Here is a 21,791-nt window from a genome sequence, read left to right as displayed (position 1 = left end):
GTGAGAACAGATGTTTCTCATGTTTGGTGCTCGTAAGCAAGCTCATTAAAAAGTGACTTTTGCATAGTAGGGAACCCAGTAATACGTTTAGCAGAACCACACCGCATCAATATCAGGTTTGTTGGTCATAGGCTAATGCTTAACACTTTTATGAATATTAGGGTATTAGCCATAAAAGTACACACCAGTTCAGCACCAATCAATCATAGCAGGTCCTTTTACTGAGCGTGTTTCACTTAGATGACCACAGTGACTTTACAGAAAGCAATATAAAAAAAATGTCAGGCGATGGCTTACCTAGAAAGGACAGATTCTTCTCCTTCAGTTTGTCACACAGCAGGACTTCGTGCTCTTGGCCAATAGCACTGAGGATTTAAGAGTCAAGGATTCCAAAAGCAGTTATTTTGTGTGTTTACGGTATTCTGAAGCACTTTTTCAACTATAACATGACAATGGTAATTCCCTAAGATTTTACAGAACAATCACGTGTTTGCACATTTGTAAGTGAAACGTCTATGGATAGGTAATAGACTCCCTCTGCATGTTCTGAAATCCTGTTTCTATTGCAGGGTCCACCCGATCAGGAGTTGTGCCAGTTGTGGATGCAGCTCAATTTTCCTGTAGTTAACACCATTTTGTTCTTCATTAGTTCTGTATGTTGAAGAGGTTCATTTAGCCTACTGATGTGTATTTATAAATGGTTGATTTATATAGGCTAGTAAGGTAAAGTTGTCAGGTACAAAACTTGACCTTACTCAACCATTTATAAGTAAAATTTAATTAGTTCTGGTTGAAACTGAAACAACAATGCACTCCATTTTGACTCAATTGCAATATGACTTAAGAACATGTTATTATATTACATGTAGATCCAATGGTTTTCTTGCTTTAAATATGTAAAGAATTTTGCTAGGGCTGCAACTAACAAATAGTTTAATTGTTGACTAGTTAACAATTATTTATTCGATTTGTTGACAAGTCAAACAATTATTGCTTATGATCTGCTGTACACATTTGAGATTGACAGTGAGTCCTTGATTTTAACTCTGTATCAAAACCTATTATAGTCCATTTTAAACTGTAACAAAATAAACATAAATTACTGAAAAACAAATGGTTTTAATTTATTCGACAAAGTATATAATCACAGTGAAAAATAAATCAACAGACTTAAAGTGCAAGATGTCTTGTAAACATGATATACAGTGCAAAAGTATTTTTATTCTGTACCGTTAAAGTTATTTAGCTGCAAATATTTACCGAAGCGAATACAAGTGTAAACATGAACATCTCTGATGGTGTATCAATTAAAATATAAATGACTTGTCAACAACAACAAACATTTGTTGATTAATTTCTAAAATCAACGTTGTCGATAATGTTGACAAATTGTTGCAGCCCTACTCTAAAGCACAAAGGTGTAATAATTAAGGTAAAAGTTATTTGTCTTCCAATTGCACAAGTGATCAGTTTTCAGGTTAACTAGCACTGTCTATGACCTGTGGGGTACCTCAGGGCTCGATTCTGGGGCCCCTATTGTTAAACTTGTACATGCTGCGACTTGGACAGCATATACGCAGTTTCAATGTGTCCTACCACAACTATGCAGATGACACTCAGATCTACCGGTCACTGACGCTAGATTAACGTCGGCCTGTTAATTCACTCTGTTGCTGCATGGAACAGATCAATGCTGCTGCTCGAGTCCCGACTAGAACCAGGAAACATGACCATATTAGTCCAGTGCTGTCGTCCTTTTGCTCAGAGAATATACATTAAAATAGTTTTGCTGGTGAACAAGTATTTTTATGGTCCTGTGCCAAAGTACATTTCTGACATGTTAGAACTACATGAACCATCTCGGCCTCTGAGAACCTCATGGTGTGGTCTCCTGCTGATGCTCAGAGTCATGATGAAATATAGTAAGGCTATGCAATAATTGCCCCTAATTGAAAAATATTGCAAAACATACTTGTCAATTAATTGCACATACCGTATTTTCCGGACAATAAGGCGCACCGGATTATAAGGCGCACTCCCAATGAGCGGGTCTATTCAGATCTATTTTCATAAAAAAGGCGCACGGGATTATAAGGTGCATTAAAGGAGTCATACTATGATTTTTTTCCTACATTTAAAACACTTCCTTGTGGTCTACATAACATGTAATGGTGGTTCTTTGGTCAAAATGTTGCATAGATTATGTTTCAAAGACCATCTCCAAGTCGCTTTCTGACAGTCGCTTCAGGATGCGCCGTTGTGAAAGCGGTCTTATTTACGTGGCTCACCTTTGAGAGCGTCTTCTCCCCGCCATCTTTGTTGTAGCGGTGTAGCGTGCAAGGGCAGGAGTCGTAGAAGTGCCAAAAGATGAAACTAACTGTTTTAATGACATTCAGACTTTACTTAAATCACTAACGGAGTAGCATCTCCTCATCCGTGGCTCACAAGTGCAACAACAAAGGTCCGACCGGAACTCTCTAATGACTTAATTTCTGTGGGTGAACTGTGTAAAGCCACTACACCGGTGGTTTTTAGCGCTTTCATAGCGAGTCTTCTGACAGATATAAGTTAGAACTTTACGCTACTTTATATTAGAATGGCAACAGCGGAGGATGAATGCCCCATAACAAGAAGATAGAGAAAAAGACGAAGCTTATCGACTACGGCGGACACAAGCACATTTTCAGGACTTATGCAGATCCCAAATACACATCAGCAGGTATCAGAAGGTAAGAAAAGTTGGTATTGCCTGATATTGCAACACAAAACGCCAGACAATTTGTCTGCTAATGGGTGCAATTTTGCGGTCCTTGTACACACACCATAATAATACTCATATGTTGAAGCACAGTACGTCTGCTACGGTATCCGAATGCGCCGACAATCCATCAAGCAGTGCGGCTTATTAGGTTACCAAAGTCGTACTAAAATATTTTGACAGATTTTTGAGCACTTTGTGTAATGTTCTATATTCTCAATGGAACATTTAACGTTTTGGTGTTGTTTACTGGCGTCATATTGCAGTCTATACGTATCTCATATGTGTGACTGCCATCTACTGGTCACTACTTATCATTAAACCATGTACCACATAAAATAGCTTTGAGGTTAGTAAGCACAACCAAAATTATTCCGTTCATCAGGTTATAAGGCGCACTGTTGACTTTTGAGAAAATGAAAAGGATTTCAAGTGTGCCTCATAGTCCAAAAAATACGGTATGCTCCTAAAATCGGGGATAGTCTTCCAGAAGATGTGAGATAGGCCTCAACATTGGCAATGTTCACATCCAGTTGGAAAATAGTTGTATTCAGTTCTGTATATGACAACTGAAATCATTTGATCTAAACTCTTTGATTTAAATTAGAATTGTTTTTATGATTATATTTTACGATTTTAATATGAATTATTATTTTATTGTAATTTTTGCTTTCTTGTAATTTTTTGCAAAGCACTTTGAATTGCCTTGAATACAATTGTCTTGCCTTGTCTCTCACTACAAATCTCGTAAGTGGCTTGATTATTGGACATGCTTAGAACATTTTCCAAGTATGTATGTAGCTCTTGTTTCTAGTAAACAAATAGTACCTTTGATAACTACTTGCTTTGTTTTGTTAATAATCTACCGCTAAATGTGCAATTGTTGGTTGACTGGTTGTCAGGTCTGCCCCATTGGGTCAAATAAAATAAAGGATAGAGAAACCTGTAATATTAAAAACACATAGAAATAAGGACATCCCCTTCAGGAAACACTGCTTGCTATTTAAACGACTTTAGTGGTAGTGTAAGGTTTCCTTTTCTTGTGTGCGTTTCTACAAACTTCATTATAACACTTCATTAGTTACTATACCTAAACAAGTATTTGATGAACGTGCCATGAGCTCTCCGTGGTGCTGAACGTCTTCCATTTGAACACAAAGCAGATTACAGATTTACACAAACCACTTTAGTTAATACCAAACAACAGATGTGGAAGTTATGACATTTTTCCTTTGTATCACACAACATTGAGCCCAATCCACACCACGCACACGGACATTTAGCCATTGAGCCTCCCTACACCCCCCCTTCATATCCGGCATCATCATCTGCGACAGAGGGATGGCAAGCCAGGATGAAACGCCTCCTCTGTGAAGCAGAAACTTTTATGTGGGGTGGAAGGCAGACACATCTCATCCCCTTCAATAGCTCCTCGTCAATTTTGAGCTTAAAATTTTATGGGATAGGATACTGTTTGATGCAGTCTACCAGTGGTCCATAACAGCAGTCATTAACTGTGCACTGAGGAGAGAGGGGGTGGGGGGGGTTGGGGGGTCGGGGGGGGGGGGTTATGGTGTGTGGGTTAAAAAAAAAAAAAAAGACCAGGTGCAGCATTTCCATACAGTGAAGGCTAAGAAAACAACAAAAACATGGTAGTAAACAGTTAAAATAGACGCTAAAGCAACATTTTAAAGCATGTTACATAGCTAGTAGATTTGAAACAAAGAAAACAGCAATTATTTTGAAGTAAAACATGAAATATTTACTTGGTAGACATTCTTGGCCAAAGTTTGATCCGGGATTAGCGATGGCTCCTTCAGCATGTTGTTGAGGACTGTTTTTGAGGCTGAAAGCAAAACCACAACAAACATTATCAAGCATATATTTTAAAGGTTGTGTGATGTTTTAACCAAATAATCCCATTGTGGCTTCCACTATCATTAATAATCTCAATATATTGGTACATTGTCTACTTGAACAAATAAACTGCACCTCATGAAAACACTTGTCACCTTCAGAAAATTGTTGGCCATAATTACCAGGTTATGTTTTCGTCAAGGTTTATAGGTATGTTTGTTAGTTAGCAACACAACTCAAAAAGTTAGTGGCGACTTTTGATTACACTTTCAAGAAATGTTCGAAATGGGATAAGGAACAAGTTATTAAATTGTATGGGTTAATAATTTCTACGTTACCTTACATTAAGTGACTTATCTGTGTGTGTATGTTAGCTTCCCCAGCTCCACCCACAGAAACAAAGAGAGTGGATGACTGAAAAGAGGGTTCACTCTGTTTATTTCAGTCCACGAAAGAAGAAAAGGTGCCCAGGTGCTGAAACCAATGCGAAGAGTAAACCCTCTTGCAGCCTGTTTGGAAGCAACAGACGAACAAAACAAACACGAACATGGGAATAGGCCCAGGCCGATAACACATGTTGTTGGATGATATATTGCTGACAAACAATATTACTGTAGCATTATTTTGAGACCAAATTAAGATCCAATGTATTCCTAATAATACTAGTAAAGCAAATAAATCCTTTCCAACGCAATAAACATATTTCTCATTAGTATTTTTTACCTAAATAAGTAAACAATAAAAAAAAAATGGACTATCTCTGTTAGCAAAATTTCACTTCTATAATACTGCAGTAAACTTCTTGAAGTGCAGTTTTTTTCCCCGATCGATAAAGTTAGTTGCCATTACTTTCCAAAAAATACGGCATACTGGATTCTTTGTCCGTGTTATGACTTTCAAGAGCATTGACTCTGTTCATTGGATTTTGATATTGAACAAACACATTCAGGTAATAAAAGCGATGCACAGAGTGAACCCTCTTTCCCTCTGGAAGTCACATAGGAAGAAAACAAACATACATGGACATGAAAATATATTGATGCTGGAAAAAACATTGAGTTCATGTTTTCGTATTGTTTGATTAATTGATTTAGTGATTATCGGCCCAGACCTATAAGAACATTTCATGAGGTTTGTTTGTCTGTCTGTTAGTTAGCAACATACCACCACAGATTATACATAGACATTATATTGACAACTGGCCCCGCCCTCACTGCCACAAAAATATTGCTAATCTGTGGGAAACACTAGTTTTTGTTTTAAAAATGTATTAAAATGCAAAAAGACAACAACATCATAACATAAAAATGCATTCGTAAATAAATGCTAAATAAGAAATCCACCCTGCTCCATGTCTAGTTCTTCCAATGTGGTCATTTATACCACAAAAACAAAGAAAAACACTGAAAACAGACAGAATATTGAATAAGACTGCATGGTTGCTTGATAAGCTCCAATAAAAATGGCCGCTTGGCATCTATACAGATTTGCTGTAGATAAATGTTTCAGTCCAGCGCACAGGAGCTCTATGTAGTTTATCTACGCTACAAACGCTGCCTGTTCTGCATCTCTCATCCCCGTTCTTGTTACACTAACATTATAAATCAGAAAGAAAGGCCTGCTGGATGGGGGGTGCCCTGGTACTGGGCGGAAAACACTTAAATCATTTCTTAAAAAGATTTGGATTAAATGGATTGTAACATTGTGTGACGAAATGGTGTCGGCAAGCCGTTTCAGTGATATATATACACTCAAGCTGCTGACAGACATTACAGACAATACAAGGAATGTTTCAATTCACATTTCAAGCATGGGTGGCGTCTGTAATAATACCGTGTGGAGAATCCCAAGCTCATTTTCAAAACTATGAACATGATATAAATAAGCTTCTGAAATTCAGACAGACATTTAAAGGAGCATTTTAAAGCCTCCTTGTTGATCTTTTACAGGCTTTGCTGTCACAATGAGGACGCTTTGAGCCCTCATCTGGCTGAGCTTAGAATAAAGGAGAAAGGTGGAAGAGGGACACAGCCTTAAGCGTTTCCCTCCTCGCTGACACCTCTTTTATTTGTGCTACCTTCTCTGTTTTAGCCACAATCTCCCTGCAGCCTATAACCCCACACTCCCTCTCAGAACTGCCAAGCACAGGCTTTATTTCTTTGCTCGTTTCTCTACCAGATTCCTCTTTCCCCCCCCCCTCAACAGATCCATACCACACTCCTGAGCAGGAAAGGAAGGTTGTAATTTCCCTTTGAGTTAGGACACCTCATGACAAATGATAATGGATAATCAATAAAGCCAGGAAATATGAGGCAGCAAACTTTATGAAGCCAGGAGACACATTACTCCCCGACAACACAGTTTTCCCTTAACAAAGTCACTACTCGACTGTGCCTAATAATCTGAAGGAAAATCAAAGGAGCCGCAACCACATCAGCAATATTGGCAACTTATTCCACTTTAATGGCATTTTGATTGATTTTTTTTTTACCCCCCTTCTTCCTAATGGTCCTTTTATAGATTTGACGCTGCTCCTGCAAAACAGTCATGTGTATTAAACCTCCCTGAAGGCAAACGGCAGCTATTAAAGCGCTTGTCTCACTAGTGCTCATAATTGGAGGTTGACCACCACCACAATTTGGTCTAACGCAACAACACAAACACATGGTTCTTGCACTAAAACAAGGGTGGTCAAAATGCGGCTCCCAAGCTACATGGGGCCCTTTGGCTCATATGACGGTGCCGGAACAGAATGTTGTCATTGTTTGACTGCGCTGTCATACAGTTACGTTTCTGAGCCAAAATGATTATTAGAGATGTCCAATAATATCGGCCGATAAATGCTTTAAAATGTAATAATAATAATAATAATAATAATAATACCTGGGATTTATATAGCGCTTTTCTAAGTACCCAAAGTCGCTTTACATGTTTTTCTGAACCCATCAATCATTCACACCTGGTGGAGGTAAGCTACTTTCGTAGCCACAGCTGCCCTGGGGTAAACTGATATCGGAAATTATCGGTATCGGTTTTTATTTTTTTTATTAAATCAACATAAAAAACACAAGATACACTTACAATTAGTGCACCAACCCCCAAAAAAACTCCCTCCCCATTTACACTCATTCACACTCATTCACACAAAAGGGTTGTTTCTTTCTGTTATTAATATTCTGGTTCCTACATTATATATCAATATATGTCAATACAGTCTGCAAGGGATACAGTCCGTAAGCACACATGATTGTGCATGCTGCTGGTCCACTAATAGTACTAACCTTTAACAGTTAATTTTACTCATTTTCATTAATTACTAGTTTCTATGTAACCATTTTTATATTGTTTTACTTTCTTTTTTATTCAAGAAAATGTTTTTAATTTATTTATCTTATTTTATTTTATTTTTTTAAAAAGGACCTTATCTTCACCATACCTGGTTGTCCAAATTAGGCATAATAATGTGTTAATTCCACGACTGTATATATCGGTATCGGTTGATATCGGTATCTGTAATTAAGAGTTGGACAATATCGGAATATCGGATATCGGCAAAAAGCCATTATCGGACATCCCTAATGATTATCCAACGTTTTACAAACTCAAACACACACACACTATGTGTTAACTTGCTAGTTATTAGCAGCCTGCCAGCACTACTGTGGGAATCACAAGACCATAGTCAGAAAAGCACAAAGCGATAGACAGATACAATGAACCTTGACTTGTATAATTTTGGGATGTCCTATCTGAATAGTTGTATTATTATTTTAAAGCATTTAAATGCTTAAACTAAAATCCATGAATAAGTAGTTTGTCTAAAAAGCAGAGTTGGGTATCAGGGAGGATTTCACGATACAATACATACTGTATCACGTTACTTGAAAGACAACTACACTTTATTTTTAAACTTTTGCCTATCATTCACAATCCCTATGTGAGACAAGAACACATATTTTCCTCTTTTTAATGCATTCTAATTCTTAATATAGAAGCTCATAATAGAAGGCTAACAATATAGCTAATGGGAGTCATCTATCTCTCCCTTAAAGCCCTTTAAATGATAAATAAATGATAAATGGGTTATACTTGTATAGCACTTTTCTACCTTCAAGGTACTCAACGCGCTTTGACAGTATTTCCACATTCACCCATTCACACACACATTCACACACTGATGGCGGGAGCTGCCATGCAAGGCGCTAACCAGCAGCCATCAGGAGCAAGGGTGAAGTGTCTTGCCCAAGGACACAACGGACGTGACTAGGATGGTAGAAGGTGGGGATTGAACCCCAGTAACCAGCAACCCTCCGATTGCTGGCACGGCCACTCTACCAACTTCGCCACGCCGCCCCAAAACATCTATAAACTGCCACCAATACTCCAGTTACCTGGTGGGACCTGCATATTGACCAAGTATTAGCAAATTGTTATTGTAAGAGTGAGTGAAATATGTAAACCAGGGATGTTCAAAGTTGTGGAACACAGCTTTTTTTATGGACCTGTATAGAACATTGAAGACATAACATGAACAAGAAACCCTTCAAAAATAGAAAAATAGACCAAAAAGGCATAATCAAAGATAGGAAAAGGGTCAAATGTTGATTAAAATATTGAACAATAACACATATATTTGTTTTTAGGTAGGGATGTCCGATAATATCGGACTGCCAATATTATCGGCCGATAAATGCTTTAAAATGTAATATCGGAAATTATCGGTATCGGTTTCAAAATTATCAGTATCGGTTTCAAAAAGTAAAATTTATGACTTTTTAAAATGCCACTGTGTACACGGACGTAGGGAGAAGTACAGAGCGCGAATAAACCTTAAAGGCACTTCCTTTGCGTGCCGGCACAGTCACATAATATCTATGGCTTTTCACACACAAAAGTGAATTCAAGCTATACTTGGGCAACAGGTCACACTGAGGGTGACCGTATAAACAACTTTAACACTGTTACAAATATGCGCCACACTGTGAACCCACACCAAACAAGAATGACAAACACATTTCGGGAGAACATCCGCACCGTAACACAACATAAACACAACAGAACAAATACCAAGAACCCCTTGCAGCACTAACTCTTCCGGGACGCTACAATATACACCCCCCGCTACCCTTATCCCCCCCCCAACCCCACCCACCCCAACCTCCTCATGCTCTCTCAGGGAGAGCATGTCCCAAATTCCAAGCTGCTGTTTTGAGGCATGTTAAAAAAAAAAAAGCACTTTGTGACTTCAATAATAAATATGGCAGTGCCATGTTGACATCTTTTTCAATTACTTGAGTTGATTTATTTTGGAAAACCTTGTTACATTGTTTAATGCATCCAGCGGGGCATCACAACAAAATTAGGCATAATAATGTGTTAATTCCACTACTGTACATATCGGTATCGGTTGATATCAGAATCGGTAATTAAGAGTTGGACAATATTGGAATATCGGCAAAAAAGCCATTATCGGACATCTCTATTTTTAGGTATATGTGTAACGTTTATTTAGAGCCTTTCTTTTAGCCAATTTGATTACAACAGGGATGTCAGGGTATAAACATTTCTTATCACGGTTATTGTGACCAAATGTATCACAGTTATCATTATTATCAGGGTATTTTTAAATGTGCTCAAATTTTTCAAAAAGTACGAAAAAGTAAGAAATCTTTTAACCAAATTTTATTGAAAAAAACAAACACATTCAAAATGATTTCCTCTGAAGAAGAAACATTAATGTAGATAAAAACACTGTACTTGTACCTCAAGTACAAATTGAATGTGCATATGAAAGAAACAAGCATTACAAACAAAGTAATATGGCAGAAACAAAATAATGACATAACTAAGTAGACATAAAAGTGAAAATTGTGCAAGATAGCACCTTATGAACATAGGAGATAAACAAAAACAAATGTAAGAATTTTGCAACATGGCACCTGATGGCCATAAGACGCAACTGCAAAAAATAGTGTGTTCATATATGAGATCTAGTCTTACACATAGGGCTGCATGATTATGGCTGAAATAATAATTCTGATTATCTTTTATTAATAGTGAAATCACGATTATTAATCAGGATTATTCAATTCATTGTTAGGTAAAACAGTGTTACGGTGTGAACATGTCGCCATCAAGTAATTTCTAATGTCCAATAAAAAGACTATAGATAAACGTTCTCCATTTATTTAAAAGACAAATATTTGTCTCTTTTGTTAATTAATAGTATGAACATGTCAGCTTTAGATTAAAGGTTAGAAAAGTTCCTTCTAGTTGCATGGTGATGGCTTATTAATTTAAAAAAAAAGAGACAAACAACTGAATATATATATACAGTGTATATATATATATATATATATATATATATATATATATATATATATATATATATATATATATATATATATATATATATATATATATATATATATATATATACACACACACATACTTATATACACGGTATATATTTTTTAATTAAATTCTGTAAAATATAAATAAATTTAGAACCGGGGTGAATAAGGATTGCGATTTCGATGTGAATCTATTTTTTTGCACCCCTAAACATTAATGTAGTCATTTGTTTTGTGTTGTTGGGCAGAACAGCAGAGCATCAAACATTTTGACCTTCTGCACAAGACTTATTTTCAATCTCCCTTTGTCTCATGATTTTTTGGGGGACTTTCATTGAGTAATCACACTCAAAGTCCACTTCCCTGGCTATTTTCTGCAGCAGAGGAGTTAAAAATAGCCATAAAGACATGACCTTGACGCTGACATTGTGGAATTTCAGCCAAGCATTGACGTGTTGAAAATCGAAGGCCGGGGCCGCCAATACATCACTGTGCTTTTAAAATGAATTTACCCTAATGCTCATTCATCACACGCTGTAATACCTTTTTGCAGGCCCGGCTTGGTTTTGCCGCCGTGCACAAACACAGCAGTAAATAACAAACAGCATCTTTCGCGTCGTTGCAGAGCTTCCCGACATCAGCATACATTAAAAGACGCCCCCGCCTCGCACTGCTCCTCCATGACACTCTGAGCTCGTCTCCACGCACAAACCAGCATCTTACATACACACACAAAAGGCAACGACGTACATAAAATACAGGAATATAAAAAGTGCAATCTGAAGAACAGCAGGCACAGAGAACAAAGCCCCGCAAGCGCGTCCTCGCCCCTTGTAAACATTCACCAAATTTACTGTAATTGTCCCGCGTTGGTATAAATTGTGACTAAGGCGCCATATCACAGTGTCAGCATCTGAACGGAAAGAACAGAGAGGGTGGAAAATAACAAACACGACGCTACGCCTCCACTGGGATTTGCTAAAGAAAGCAGCCCGGGTAAACAAATCAAGAGCCTGTGTTCGTATATCCAAAGGAAGATGAGCTCTACTGATTCATCATTGCTTACTTGTGTCACTTCTTCCTGTTTCTCCACTATAGGATGAAAAAGTCATTATCGCAAATGCAGAGAAACCTCATTAGATAGCAACATTTGTTGAGGGAGGACCGTAATAAACAATAACGGATGACAATTGTTATTGTCGCTGACACTGATGAGCTCCTCTGCAAGTTTGTTTATTAATTAAAAAAACACTTTATCCACAAGCACATTTGTGTGTGTGTGTGTGTGTGTTGGGGTGGTGCTTAGCCATTTACTCAACATAACCCACCACCCCCCCTTATCCTACACTACACACTCCCCACGCAAGCAGAGCCACTGAGCTGTGCAAGCAAGGGGGTGGGGGGTGGGTCAGTCGTTCATCAAACTTCATGGAGCAAAAGGAGAGACAGGTCCTGATAATGTGCGCCGCTAAAGCTGATTTTCCATGATGAATCTCGGAGCATATAAATTGGCTAATATCTGAAAACATTTACAGATACTAGAGGAATTGACTACTTGTTGGACGTGATGGATGAGGCTACCCGACGCCGGACGACAGCTTTGCAAATCTCCACGGCTGCCTAAAGCCCTCATTTGATTTTCCAATTAAGGGCCTGATTTACTAAAGGTTTGCGTGTACTAAAACACGTGCAAACCTGAAAGCCCACGCAAAGCTGATCTACTAAATATGTGCAAAATGGATTGCGTCTGTTAAGTGAGCAGAATAAGGCGTGCAATCCATTTTGGGTCTCTGTCTTCATTAAAATGCCAAATTTATGTGCATCATCCTGGGAGGAGAAAATGCAGATATAATAAATAAAACATTTTATATAAAAACACTCCTCACCGTTTTGCGAACACTATTTGGCATTGTATTAAGTACGTATCAGAAGGACGCGCAAACTGACAGCTGCACACACGGCTGCAAAGACAGACCATGGATAGGCGAGAATCCTCCATCCTACGTGTGTGTGTCAACATTTTGGTGGACGGTCAGAAATAAAAAAATACTAGACATAATGTCTATTCAGCAATTTAATTTTAAATTGTTATTGCTGCTGGATGATTTATGGGGCTGATTAAAACAAATTCAGTTGATGTGTTTTGGTGTCTGCTGGCATTTTTTTTTAATGTTTGCTTTTATTTATTTAGGATATATATTACTATAATAGACCTCCTACAAGAAAAGATGGGGTAGAAGAAGGCAGAGTCGCATATAAAGAGAGGATGGCCAACCCGGTTTCAGGCCATCTCCTCAATAATTGGTCAAAAGGATTACAGGGTGCCATGATTGCTACCAACTTTGAGCTACTGCTATGTGTTTTCAGCATTTCCTCGATAGTTTTTCGATGTATAAAAAATGTCTTGTTGTGCAGCTAATACAAATAATAACAAAATAATTTAATACATTTAAGAAATGGTTTGACAAAAACTCAGTAAATCTAATATAATGCTATTCGGTAACAGACGGACATTGAAAGAGTAAAATAAACCACATTTTGGGTGCAATAACAGATGAGAAAATAAACTGGAAATATCATTTTAAAAATATGCACCATAATGGGACAAGAAATACATCAATAATGAATAAAATAAAATATGTCATGGACCAAAAATCACTCCATATTTTCTACTGCTCGCCAGTGTAAGCATACCTTTAAAATGGTTTATTTTGAAAATTTACCAAGTCAGTGTCCCTTAAATTTAATAGAGCAGGTGTCTCTAAACACAAAATTTCCAGACGAAATAGTGATATGAAAAATGTGATAAAAAAGTATAATAAATATAATATTAATATTAATATATATATATATATATATATATATATATATATATATATATATATATATATATATATATATATATATATATATATATATATATATATAGGCAATCACGTTTGTTAATAACATCAAATTTAATGTGAATGCATATCCATTCTGAAACCTCGATTTACGAGCTGTACAAAATTTCCGATTTAATAAACACAGACCGAATAAAAATATGTTTTGGTGGTGTACAAAACTTTCATCCACTCGTTGTGTGTCTTATATAGTAGCCATTTTGTGCCCGGCAGCAACTGTGGGCAGGCTCATAGCTACTGTGCTACTTTGTGTGCCTTTATTTAATTTTTTTTGTAACCTTTTTACAACTTTTTTTATTTATTTTTTTAGTTTAAGTGATTCAAAGAAAGCAATGGACAAGCAATGAGTGGTTTGAAACATTCGGGAAGTATCCACAGCATTGTCGACACCGCCTTCCCCCTCCCTTCCGCTGCATGCCAAGAAAGTTAACAAACAAGGTAAAGTACAGTTTATTTTTTATTCCTAATCATTGTAGTTGCCTGCCTGTTAAACTTGTGGAGTTTTGTGATTTCAAAAGGACTAGTGAAAGTGTGTGTGCGTGTTGGCATGGCAGCTGCATAGGAGGAGAACAGTTCAGCTCGTTATTGTGGTTGTTTTGACATTATTAAATAGAGTTGATCCGTACTGTATATCCATACAGTACTGTATAGCATTTTATATTGTGTTGAAAGTGTACAAATGTTCGCTAAAATATGGACTTATTCATGTTTACATTGTTTATTATGGAGAAATTTGCTTCAGTATACAAAGTTTTCTGTTACAAACGGTGTCCAAGAATCAATTAGGCTCGTAAATCAAGGTTCCACAGTTACGGTGAATATTTAAAAAAATATACTATACATATAAATTGTATTTAGTCACACTGGGTTCTCGCTATAACTACCGGAAGGATGATGTTAACAAGCTTTCTCACTGGGGATGGTGAAATAACTTGACAGACTACTGCACTATGCAGGATAATGGGGAGACAAGAAAATTCAACTCACATAACAATACCTATTTAAAAATATGGTTGTGTGCCAGACCCTGCGTGTGTTTGTTATGTTTTCGACTATAGTCCTAGTACTATAGTATATTTGTTCATCCTATGGACAGCTTACGTCAGCGCTGGAAGTAGTAAAATCAGCTGTTCACCTGGCAGGTTTTTCCTTGGTGATAAAGAGGGGATGAACAGGGAAGTGCTTCTTTAGCTACCACCTTGTTTTATCATATATTACTGCCTTTGCACATGTCATTGTTACTTTTGTATATACAAATCAAAACAAAATCTGTACATTGGCGCAATGTTCATGGATTTTAGTATTTGGCTTTTTAGCTTATTGTTGCAGTCGAGCGATGATGACGGTGGGCTTCGTCACCGACGGACGGGCCTCAGCTCGACAGCGGCACGCTCTGACGGGCTGCTCGCCTTTACTTCCAGAAGAGCACCGCATTGATGGAGAGAGAAAGCCAGTTGATTGGTGCTCAGAAAGTGTGTGCGCCTTTCTAATGATGTGTCCCCAAAATGCAAGTCCTTGCATGCAGGAGGATGCTAGAAAATGTCCGAAGCAGTGCAACAGTCAGCCTTAAAGTATTGTTGCAGCTCAATGATTTTTGTGCACGTCTTGCCATGCGCGTTTGTGAGACAAGCGAGTGATGTGTCGCCCATGCTCAGGGGGTGTGGACGCGGTGTCGAGAGCCGCGGGATGAGAGGCTGAAGAGAGAGAGGCGAGGCATGCATGCATGTCCGCGGGTCTGTCGGCCACTCTCTGGGTGGGTCGTCACTGATGTCAAATTAATAAAATGTTTTTCTAATGTTTTCACGATCGACCGGTAGGGTCCCAAAGATCGACTGAACATTCACAATCTACAGGTTGGCGACCACTGCATAAATATTATTGTTTAGTAGCTTGTGACCCTGAATTTCAGCTTAACAGATGCCACTTCTGTAACGCTGACAATTATGTTTTTACTATTATGCACATGCACATTTGTCGTAATACAAAATTCCAGTTATAGTGGAGGGCATCTCCATAAAATTGTTAACTCCTAAATGTTAAATGCTAGGGCTGTGAATCTTTGGGCCCCACAAGATTTGATTTAATTTGATTCTTGGGGGTGACAATTTGATTCAGACTCGATTAACGATTCAAAACTATTTTCAATTCAAAAGCAATACGTTTAAATGACATTGGGTGCCAGTTACATGATTAAATACATTCTTTAATAAAACAAAAAAACAAAAAAAAACAAGAACACATCACTGAAAAATTTCTATATTACTTAAAATAAAACTGGTTTTGTTTGATAACATTCGACACCAACCTTTACCAAGGTGGCTGGAGAGGACAGATTTTTTTGGAGAAAAAACAAACAAAAACATTTTAAATTTTTTGAATCGATTAAGAATCGTTCATTCTTTCGAATTTTTAATTTTTTTGACACCCTTATTAAATGCCGTATTTTTGTGAAACCTCCAGAATTAAAGTTGATGGTCTTAAATCTATTGTACAGCTGTATAAAAAGGAAAATCATGAAAACATTTTTGTCACCATCAAAATACTTTTTGGACCTAAGTGTAGGTGATGGCTATTTAAAAATTTGGTTGTGTGCCAGACCCTGCGTGTGTTTGTTATGTTTTTGACTATAGTCCTAGTACTATAGTATATTTGTTCATCCTATGGTCAGCTTACCTGCTCAGTGGCCTAGTGGTTAGAGTGTACGCCCTGAGATCGGTAGGTTGTGAGTTCAAACCCCGGCCGAGTCATACCAAAGACTATAAAAATGGGACCCATTACCTCCCTGCTTGACACTCAGCATCAAGGGTTGGAATTGGGGGTTAAATCACCAAAAATGATTGCCGGGCGCGGCCACCGCTGCTGCCCACTCCTCCCCTCACCTCCCAGGGGGTGATCAAGGGTGATGAGTCAAAAATGCAGAGAATAATTTCGCCACACCTAGTGTGTGTGTGTGACAATCATTGGTTGGTTTTTTTTGTTTTTGTTTTTTTGACGTCAGCGCCGGAAGTAGTAAAATCAGCTTTTTGACACCCTTATTAAATGCCGTATTGTTGTGAAACCTCCAGAATTAAAGTTGATGGTCTTAAATCTATTGTACTGGTGTATAAAAAGGAAAATCATGAAAACATTTTTGTCACCATCAAAATACTTTTTGGACCAAAGTGTAGGTGATGGCTATTTAAAAATATGGTTGTGTGCCAGACCCTGCGTGTGTTTGTCGACTATAGTCCTAGTACTATAGTATATTTGTTCATCCTATGGACACCTTACGTCAGCGCCGGAAGTTGTAAAATAAGCTGTTCACCTGGCGGGTTTTTCCTTTGTGATAAGGATACTTTTTGGACCCAAGTGTAGGCGCTAGCTAGTGATACGAGGTGCAGGAGGAGCTTGGTCCCTGAAGAGGTTACTGGGGCAGAACTGATCTGCTTCCACCTGATTCTCCCTGAAAGCGCTGAGATGAGACTCTGCATTCCGAAGTGAGTGTGTGTGTGTGTGTGTGTGTGTGTGTGTGTGTGTGTGTGTGTGTGTGTGTGTGTGTGTGTGTGTGTGTGTGTGTGTGTGTGTGTGTGTGTGTGTGTGTGTGTGTGTGTGTGTGTGTGTTGAAGAATTGCAGTTGTAGATCTGGCAGAGCTGTGCCATAGTGAGAGGCTACATAGGTCAGGCCATTAGACTGCGGCAGAGGCTGGCTGGAGCTTCTCTCCTGAAAAGGAGTAATTAGTATACTTGTCAAGTGAAGTGCCACGGTGCTGCTCCCCTCCCATTTGCCCCCTCCCTCACTTGCATGCACACTTGCAAAGAATCACTCATCTTGCCTCCTTATTCCCTCCCTTCCTGCTAATGAAATGCTGCTGCTGCTCTCATTATTTGTGAACACACACACACACACACACACTCACACACATGCACACATACAAACATGCACACACGCACGCAGCGCAACACTTCTGCCTTCAAGTGAGGTGAGCAAGAGGCTCAACAATGACAGCGGACTCCAAGTTTCACCCTACAGAACAAAATGCCGGCTATCAACATGTGCGATCTGCAAAATGCTGAAGCCTATTATGAATAGATCAAAAGGAGCCTTCTAACATTCTCGCAGTGTTAACATCAAACACGGGACATTTATAACCTGGGCTTCTGTGAAAGAATGCGACAATAAATCTTACGGGTGCTCGAATCATACGGTTACAAAACACGGCGCGGCAATCTAATCTGGAGCTGGGCCTTGGGAACATGGAAAAGGTCAAATAGCTAGCAAAATTGCCTCCTCAAAAAAAAAAGTATGTCTAAATCTAGAGGCACGTCGGCTGCTGTCAGGGAGGAAGGAGGAAGAAGGATGAAGAGATTGAAGCATTGCAAAGCTAGCGTGTGTGTGTGTGTGCGTTAATATTAATGATCATATTACCGTTTAAAAATGTTATTATCGGAATTGATTATTGATTATTAAACTTTGAAAAACCCACGGTGATACTGCTCATTTCCTAGAGAAGCAGCGAGCGCACTAATCGTTACTAACTTAAATGCTAACACAAGACCATTTTTAAATTAATACTTGGTTAAAATATGTCAATGTGTGCATAGGTACTTTTTTGAGGACATCAACAATACATTGATACTAATGATAACTGTAAACGTTTTGGTCAAAATATGACATTTTCATAATGTTACATTCCTAATGGTTATACAGATTATTTAAGGCATATATTTATTACAATACAAAATACAAAAAAAAATTTTTTTACACTGCATATGATAAAATACAAATGATCTTGGGTCATATTTGGAATAATTAACATTTGCATTGCACTTTCTCATTCCTAAATTACAGCTTTACAGATGTCTTCTCTTCAATGTGTATTGCGTGTATAGTAGCGCTATAGGCATTGTGGTATCATGTCATAGCTAAGGTAATTACAGCAATTTAACGGCATTACTTGTTATTATTTATTCTTACATGTTTATTTGTGGACATGATATTAAAGGGGAACTTGACTTTTTGGGGAATTTTGCCTATCGTCCACAATCATTATGAGAGACAAGAAGACAGACATTTTTGTAATGCATTCTAGCTTGTAAATAAAAGTTTGCTTACAATGGAGTAAATAGGAGATCCTCTATTCCGCTCATAAAGCCTTCTAAATAATCCAAAACCCACCAAAAATACTCAATTTACATTTTATGAACTGAATAATAAACTATTAGTAATCATGTTATTATAAGTGCTAATGCAGACAAACTATTTTTAGCAGCGCTGTGATCACAGAGAGCTAACTAGCTTGTTGCTGCAATATTGACACCATCATGCTTCCTCGCCTCTGAGCTTGTGAACGTTTATCCTACATCATAAATAATTTCTCCCAACTTGATAGTAGAAGGATGAAGACATAATCCGACAAGTTGGTCAACATTGTCATCCAATTTAGATCCGGAAATAGGGAAAAAGACACAAAAAGAAACTTGGTTCCACCTTGCTTTTTTCTTTGCGAGGATTATGATTAATCCTTCATCTAAACGGGAATATATGACAATCTCATTAGTCAGCATCCTAGTGACAGCAGACATTGTACAGTAAGTGATGTTTTATTATGTTTGTTGTCTCTCATGAAGTCTGCAGTGAGTAGTACTCAGTGATGTTGTTGAAAGAATAAGTTAATGTTGTGATACGTTTGTGAAATTAACGCGCCGCTGTATGCTTAAAATGAGCAAAATATGTAAATGTTACATGGTGTTACGAATGTGCCTGTTACTACATTACATATATACTTACAGCATGTATAAAAAACCTTGACGGAGGTGTTTGGATGTTTTTTAAAGCACTTTATAGGCACAATAGAGTGACTTTTGAACACAATGCAAAAAAAAAAAAGAAAATATGTGTTCTTGTCTTACATAAGGATTGTGAATAATAAGCAAATTTCCCTTCAAACTTTCTCATTTACTACTAGGCTTAATTAAGCATATGATACAATAAGATCATTAACTCTAGTAATCCAGTTGCACTGAGGTTTTGTATTTATTTACTCAAAAAGTTATACTGCTTTGAAATATAGTGGTTTATGTTTTCCTAATACTCAAGCAACGGAAGTTCCTGACCTTCAAATATAAACAGCCTAAAAGTTCTCTTGCGACCTTTCTATCCCAACTGGCAAATGTGCTTTCACGAGACGAGGAGCATTATTCTTGTTGATACCATATTCAATATATACTAAACTGCTTTGAATGCATTGATTTATTTACAAGCGCCACCCGATAGTATTTCATTCTGCTTCACTGATACTCATGCCAATACTTTTTCTTTTGTTGAAAGAAAAGGAGGCAAATAGGGAAGGAGGGATTGGGTTGGGGCTGTTGTCATGGTGAGGTAAGAGAAAGGAGGGAGAGAGGAAAGCCAAACAAAACAGGGAAAATGCAGAAAACAATTTGAAAGCCTGTATTGATCCAGCACTGGTGATTGTACATACACTCCACCCTCCCAAAGGCACCATTCCTATATCTCTTGAATGCAAAGGGGAAGGAGACGGAATTAAAAAATTGACAGGGGAAAGCAAAAGTGAGCCACTCACCCGGTGGAAGGGGGTAATGTCCCTTGTAAGAAGTCTATTGATCTTTGCTGCCCTCCTTTTGCAATCCCAAAGAACCAGTCTGTGACTGAGGGATGAGCATGACAAATATGTCTGCCGATGCCTCTAAAGCCGCTTGTTAGCTAATTGCCGGCAAAGACGATTATCTCGGCATTGTTTAATAATGGAAAAACATTACTGGTGTTTAATATATGGACAGGAAGATGGGAGAGGTGGCCGTGCAGAGAGTCCAGTGTGAAGAACAATTCATTTTCAAGAGTCAATGAGGTCATAAGGAGGCTGCAGAGATGCTTAAGCAAAACGGTCTGTCCTGTCAATGTGTCTAAGTCAACTGATGTGTCAAATGTCAATGTGTATCGTGAGGAAAGATGTGTCCTGTCAATGTGTGTAAGTCCATAATAACAAAAGAGGGAACACAGATACATCCCTCTCCTGTTAATGTGTCCGCAGTAACAAAATACATGGAGGCGTGGCTCAGATGGTAGAGAAACTTGAGTGTTCACGGCTCAAATCCAGCTTGCTCCATCCTAATCACTGTCGTCGTGTCCTTGGGCAAGACACTTCACCCACTTTGCTCCCAGTGCCACCCACACTTAAATGTAGATATTGGGTATCTCAATGTACAGTAACGCACTTTGAGTCACAAAAGAAAAAGTGCTATATAAATGTAATTCACTTGATGGTTTCCCCTACAAGTCGACACACCTTAAAAATTAGGATTTTTATTTTTTTTAACAAGAAAACAAATTGAAGTAATGTAATGTATGAACTAAACTATTATTTGCGCACTATTGACTAGTGATGCACCAAAAGTTTGGTTTTCGCGATAAAATACTTTAATCACTGAAACAGCACTGTCGTAACCAAATGTTGTGATTACGTAAGCAATATGCACGTGATTGTCTGGAGCGGAGGCAGCATGTCTTTGATGTAGACGTAATTTGAAATATCTGAGATAGGTACCTGCAGATAGTGATCTACAAAATGTGTAAATATTAAGATCGGGACATCAAATGTACTGCCAGTGAACACGTTAGTAGTAGTAGTAGTAGAAGTAAAAGAAGTAGAAGAAGTAGAAGAAGAGCCAAACATTGAATGGGGTAATAGAGAAAAGCTTTTTCCACTCATTGTATGAATTCCTATTTCATATTTTGAAACACATTAGTAAATTGAGATCATGGCAAATGGTCTATTTTCGTTTTTTTATTATCAAACCAAAAAACGGGGAAAGTTGTTTTTTATGTTAAATATTTTTTCTATTCCAAACAAAAAACAGATGGTAAACAGATGGTAATTGATACCTGAGTTTGTATCATTTATTATCTATGTAGTATTTTCT

At 37.8% G+C, this 21,791-nt stretch overlaps 1 protein-coding gene across 5 annotated transcripts in view; it reads right to left on the bottom strand.

The window, feature by feature from the left end:
- The window catches only part of cdin1 (CDAN1 interacting nuclease 1), a 149,924-nt gene that overhangs the window by 77,776 nt on the left and 50,357 nt on the right, over positions 1 to 21,791 (bottom strand). For all 5 annotated transcript variants that reach the window (XM_062041428.1, XM_062041431.1, XM_062041430.1 and 2 more), the window contains 3 exons: positions 4,525 to 4,604; positions 4,230 to 4,279; positions 298 to 365 (listed from right to left, as the gene is read on the bottom strand). In XM_062041428.1, coding sequence (XP_061897412.1) covers positions 298 to 365; positions 4,230 to 4,279; positions 4,525 to 4,604 — 198 coding nt within the window. The remainder of the gene's footprint in view (positions 1 to 297; positions 366 to 4,229; positions 4,280 to 4,524; positions 4,605 to 21,791) is intronic.

The sequence above is a fragment of the Entelurus aequoreus genome, linkage group LG03 (assembly GCF_033978785.1).
Source record: "Entelurus aequoreus isolate RoL-2023_Sb linkage group LG03, RoL_Eaeq_v1.1, whole genome shotgun sequence".
In the NCBI taxonomy this organism is placed as follows: Eukaryota; Metazoa; Chordata; class Actinopteri; order Syngnathiformes; family Syngnathidae; genus Entelurus; species Entelurus aequoreus.
The sequence above is the reverse complement of the archived record's forward strand: the minus strand, read 5'-3'. Positions and strand labels throughout refer to the sequence as shown.